This window comes from Cricetulus griseus, chromosome 2 (assembly GCF_003668045.3).
Source record: "Cricetulus griseus strain 17A/GY chromosome 2, alternate assembly CriGri-PICRH-1.0, whole genome shotgun sequence".
Classification (NCBI taxonomy): domain Eukaryota; kingdom Metazoa; phylum Chordata; class Mammalia; order Rodentia; family Cricetidae; genus Cricetulus; species Cricetulus griseus.
Genome location: NC_048595.1, coordinates 263,329,918 through 263,335,917, shown reverse-complemented (window position 1 = coordinate 263,335,917; position 6,000 = coordinate 263,329,918). Strand labels below are relative to the sequence as shown.

General features: G+C 44.2%; 1 protein-coding gene across 1 annotated transcript in view; it reads right to left on the bottom strand.

Moving 5' to 3' along the window:
* Window positions 1–985: 985 nt before the first annotated feature.
* Window positions 986–6,000, bottom strand: part of Mettl24 (methyltransferase like 24) — a 126,159-nt gene continuing 121,144 nt past the window's right edge. Inside the window, exon 5 of the mRNA XM_027402190.2 lies at window positions 986–1,300. Coding sequence (XP_027257991.1) covers window positions 986–1,300 — 315 coding nt within the window. The remainder of the gene's footprint in view (window positions 1,301–6,000) is intronic.

Here is a 6,000-nt window from a genome sequence, read left to right as displayed (position 1 = left end):
GCATGGCCAGTGAGCCCCAAGCTGTCTCCAGCCCACCCTCATCCTACACTGTGGTTACAGAGGCATGCCTAGCACCTTTTAGGTGCAGGGGATGCAAACTCAGGCCCTCACTCTGTGTGACAGGCACTTGACTAGCTGAGGCCTCTCTTCAGCTCTAAGATAGTGTGTTTAAGATGATTTGACAGCAGAGGCAAGGCTGTGGTACAGACGCCATGTCTGAAGGTGACAAGGCAATAGCAAAAACACTCTGATTCTGTTTTGTGCTTAATTCCATAGGACACGAAGGCAGTTTACGGCTAAGTACAAGAAGAGTTGTGAACCGAAGTTCTTGTATTTCCCTGAGTAAACTTGGTGTATCTAGGTTCCCAGGAACTAGGACCAGCATTTCTTGGAAAGCCCGAGCATGGCTTCAGAACAGGCCAAGAAGAGATGGCTGAAATCCACAGGTTATAAAGCACAACCGTAACTGGCTGGACAAGAGACGCCTTGAGGGAGGCAAGCTAAAATTAAATGAGTGTCCCAATTTAAAATCAACAGTGCATTTTAAAATCTGATCAACCTAGTAAAAGAATTTTTAAAAATTATTTTAATGTAAATTTGTGAGCTACAGATGCTGAAAACCGGGATAGGCAGGGGGTATTTCTACCCTCCAAGTGGGAGTGGAAGAGGGCACCCCCAACCTGTCAAAGGCAAAACCACAAAGAGTGGAAGAGGGCACCCCCAACCTGTCAAAGGCAAAACCACAAAGAGTGGAAGAGGGCACCCCCAACCTGTCAATGGCAAAACCACAAAAGTCTCAGTTTGGAAAAGTGGAGGTGTTCATCGTGCTGCTGTTGCTTGTCAAGCCCAAGGCTTCATGTACTGCAGAGATGAAAACACAGTCCCTGCCTCAAACAGGTAACAGGCTAGTGGAAGCAACTCCATGACAGGTAGCAGGGACACATCTGTCTGCAAACAGTTCTTTGTATGTGTGAGACGCTCTGCCCTACTTCCATCTTGTATTCACCCAACTCAGGGTATAGCAGCTGCTAGCATTGAAAATGTCTTTCTTCAGGAAAAGCTGCGGTTTGGATAAGTCTTTATAGGTGTGGAAGAGCCTGAAGTCTTTCTGCTCCAACTCCTTCAGGAGGCTGTACCAAAACCGCACCACGCTGCTCTCGCTGCCACTGACCTCAAAGCCAGGCCAGTGGAGATGAATCTCAAAGACGAGCTGCCCAATCTGTTCAAGGACATCTTCTAGAATGAGATTTTCTAGAACTTTCCATTCTGCACTTTCCAGATCTGCCTTGAGAATATCAATCTGTAACAAAGCAATAAAATGGGATTCTTAGACTTGGTCATTCACTATACCACCTCCACACCAAATCAAGTCAAATCTTATCATGTCACGTCATAGCATACCATATCATCATATCTGCCTCCAAAGGCAGCAGAATGTTTACATTTTAGAGATGAAGGTCATTTGAAAAACTTTATTAAATATTTTTCACGCAATATGTTTTGATTATATTCTTGCTCCTGCCTCAGTTCCTCCAAGATTCTACCCACTTTTGAGCTTTAGATATGTGTGTTTCAATCTGAATAACCAAGTAGCCATTGATGACAAAAATCTCCAACCTTACTTCATATCATTAATGAATACAAACAACGAAATGCCAGGTGAACATTATAATGGGTCCTCTTGCTTTCTGCCCAGTGCCAGCAGATACCTAAAAGAAGAAAAACCAGGACACATTCATCACAGAGCCCCATACCCTCGTGTTTCCCCACAATTCTCATGCCACTCCAAGGAGCCCAGCCAAGTCCTGATAGCATGGTGGTCACACAGGGAAGGACAGAGAGCCATGCCTGCAGGCTCTCTGTCACAAGTGTTATCCTTGGAGTCTTCATCAGGATTTGAAGCCTAACAAAGAGATTTGGGGGTTCTGAGTATTAGAATCATGGTTTCATCATTTCTTTTAAAAATTATAGCCCAGGATAGCATTCTAAAACAAAACAAACAACAAGAAGAAGCCATGAAACATCCCCTATTTATTAAGTGACATTTACTTCCCTGGTAAGATGGGATAAAGGAAAGGAAAATAGGATGAGAGAGATTTTTTTTTGCAATTAAATGAGAGTCATCTTCTTCCTACTGGCTTTGCATGAAATCCATTGGAATAATTGACGCTCCAGCACCTGAAAGAAGGCAGAGTGGGCATGGCTGTGTGGCAGCCTGCTTTCCTAGCAAGCATGAGGCCCCTAGTTTCCATGCCCAGCACCATAAAAAGAAGTTATCAAGTTACAAATACATGCCTAGCCCCAAGCTAAGTAGTTCCCTTTGCAATGTCCATTTAATTACATGTCAGCACTAATGAAAGGGTAATTCCATTAGTGACTGTGGTGGTTGGAATAAGAATGACCCCCATAGGCTCATATATTTGGATGCTTGATCATTAGGGAATGACACTACTTGAGATAGATTAGGAGGTGTTGCCTCGTTAGAGGAAGTGTGTCACTCAGGGTGGGCTTTGAGGGTTCAGAAGCCCAAGCCATGTTCCAGTGTCTGCCTATCGGGAAGTAGAACTCTTAGCTCCTTCTCCAGCACTGTGTCTGCCCATGTGCCAACATGCTTCCTACCATGATGAGGATGAGAATGAACTCAACCTCTGAACTGTAAGCCAGCCCCAATTAAATGCTTTCTTTTCTAAGAGTTCCTGTGTTCATGGTGTCTCTTCACATCAATAGAACACTGAGTAAGACAGTGCCCTTAATCACCATTTATGAAAACAGACTTAGTGAGTAACTCACTCCAATCACACAGCTGGAGAGGCAGTGGTAAAATACAAACAGTCTGTGTGTCATAGCATTCATGCTTGTGTGTGTGTGTGTGTGTGTGTGTGTGTGTGTGTGTGTGTGTGTGTGTATAAACATATGTGTGGAAGCCAGAGGTCAACATCTGGTATCTCTGCATCTTTTTATTTTTTCTCCATCTTATTATGTTTTATATGGAGTCATTTGTTAAATCTAGAGTTCATGTTTGGGGCTAAACTGGCTGGCCAGTGAGCACAGGAATTATCTTATCTGCATCCCAAGGACCTCCTTCACCCAGCACTGGGATTACAGATGCCACCACACCCAGCATTTATATGGGGATTTCAACTCCATGTTTGCATGACAGGCACTTTACCAGTGGAGCCATCACTCTAGTTTCCCATATGTTCTTAACCATTAAAGAGTATTACCCTTCCAGTTGTAGGGAGCCGTCCCTGCATTCTCCATTGCAAGATGGCGCCTGCATCCGGCAGGCACCGAATGTAAACAAGATTATTGCGCAGGCGCTGGGTAATTTTCCATTCCTTGATCTCTGCCTATTCTGTGGCGTCATATGGCCGGATGAGCTGCAGCCAATCATGGGGTGACACGTCCGAGGCGGCGGTTGCCAGCCTTTATTAGGGGACGGGATTCTTGGCTTGGGGTCTCCACTCTGGGAAGCTTATGCTCTTTCACTCTCAAGATGCATTAAAGCTTGTCTGCAGAAGGATCCGAGTGTCCCGTGTATGATTTCTTGCTGGCGAGAAATACAGAGCGCGCGGGACATATGGTGCCGAAACCCGGGAACATATGAACATCTCCAGCACCGCGGAGACCCCTTGGCTACAAGGCGGATTCAGAACTGCAGGGTGGTAAATTCGGAGAGGTATGTTTTTTCTGGACTTTGGCTTAGGAATGTTGCTATTGTGGGAGGTTAATATAGAGGCTTCTATGCTTTTACTAGGAGCTATTTTGACTTTTCTCACTGTTGTAACAATCTTAAAGAAGTCCAGAATTACATATCAGAAACCGAATGTGATGAGAGATGGGGCGCGCCTAACAATAAAATATAAGAAAAAAGGACCTCCCGGGATGTCTAGTGACAAGGGAGTGAATAATTTGTTAAGAGAAACAGCAATAAATAAGAAAAAAGGACCTCCTGGGATGTCTACTGACAAGGGAGTGAATAATTTGTTAGATGATTCTGTAAATGAGATTAAAGCTTTAAATCTTGATAGTTCTGATGACTCTGAAAGCTCAGGAGATGAAGTCTTAAATACTGGGGAAACAGCTCAGCTAGGTGAAAAAGAAACAAAAATGGAGGGAGAGAAAATAGGGGATAACCGGTCACACCCCGGTAAATTTAAGAGACCTGTTAATCCAGCGGGTGTACTTCCATCAGCACCCCCATTATATGAGTTACAACAAAAATTTGGTACCGACTCCTTTTTACCATTAGAGGAGCGGAGAAAATTGCAGATGGCTTTCCCAGTCTTTGACAGGGGAAAAGGCCGCGCATGTTATTCGCTCAAGTAATTTATGTATGCTTGTTTTAAAATGTTCTATTTCCTGGTACGGCCATTTTGTAGCTGGTCACATGACTGACGGTAGCCATTTTGCTAAAGTTAAAAAAAGGATACTTAGACCGCCATCTTAACTAAAGGTGACCACATGGAAATTAGAAGTACCATCTTAGAAACAAGTTTTTCAGTTAAGATTTAAAATGTTAATGCTTCTAAGACCTTAAGGGAATTTAAATTTCTTTTTAAAACCAGTTTTCAAATGTTTAATTTTATTAATGTTTTTACTTAAAGAGCTTCAATTTAGAATTATTCTTAAGCAAAGCCTGACAATGTAAAGTTCTTGTTTTTATAAAAGATGCTAATCTATTATGTTGGTAGCACACACCTTTAAGCTCAGGGTGTTGGTGACACACGCCTTTAAGTTTAGGGCGTTGGCCGCATACGCCTTTAATCCCAGCACTCGGGAGTATCTTTATGAGTTCAAGGCCTGCCTGGTCCGACAGATCGAATTCCAGGATAGGCTCCAAAGTCACAAAAAAAACCCTGCCTCAGAAAGAAGTTAAGCTACTGTTTAAGAAAGTTCAGCTGTATTACAAAAATAAGACTTTACCTAGCCACCTGTGTGCTTCTTAAAAACAGATAATGGGCCGGCTTATACCTCTCAAAAGTTCCAGCACTTCTGCAGACAGATGGAAATTACCCATCTAACTGGCCTACCTTATACAAGGCATTGTGGAACGTGCCCATCGCACACTTAAGTCTTATTTAATCAAACAAAAGGAGGGAATGGGAGCATCCTTACCCTCGGTGCCAAGAGCTGCAATATCTATGGCACTCTTTACCCTTAATTTTCTAAACATTGATGCTCAGGGCCATACTGCGGCCAAATGCCACATCTCAGAACCTAAAAGGCCAAAGGAAATGGTAAAATGAAAAGATCTCCTGATTGGTCTTTGGAGATACCCGGATCCTATTCTCATAAGATCCAGGGGAGCTATATGTGTTTTTCCACAGGATGAAGAAAATCCCCTGTGGATCCCAGAAAGACTCAACCCGAAGAGCCTCTTCGGACCTTCAAAAGTCAGAACTCCACCCTCTCCCCGGGAGTTGAGAGCCGCTATTATCCAGTTTAACTCCTGTCCTTGACGGAGGGATTGTCATCATGGATCGCTTCAGCTGTCTCCTATTTTAAGGAATGGGTGGTGGTGGGATTGTTTGGTGCAGCCGTTTGCTGCGGATTGATGTTGCTTCTCTGGCTGGTCTGTAGGCTCAGGGCTCAAACTAAGAGAGACAAGGTGGTTATCGCCCAAGCGCTTGTAGCTTTGGAACAAGGGGCTTCCACTGATATTTGGATAACTATGCTTAAGCAATAGGCCGCTGGCCAGACAGCTCTTGCACACCCGGAGCCTAGGCTCATTGCACAGGGTAGAGTGCCTGGCTTGAGCAGCCCATGAGGGATGTCGAGCAAGGCATCGCACAGAGAGTTGCCCAATATGCAGGCTTCTCTGGGAGGCATGTTGTCCTGCATAAGGGTTGCCTGCCCTAGTCTCCCTTTCCCAGAAAAACGGCAGAGGACAGGTCGAGAGTGCTTCGGGTCAAGCTAACAGCCTAGTTGCGACTCCCGTACACAGTCTTAATGTTTGATTTTGGGAAGGTTCAACCTCTGCCTCTATCCCTCAACATT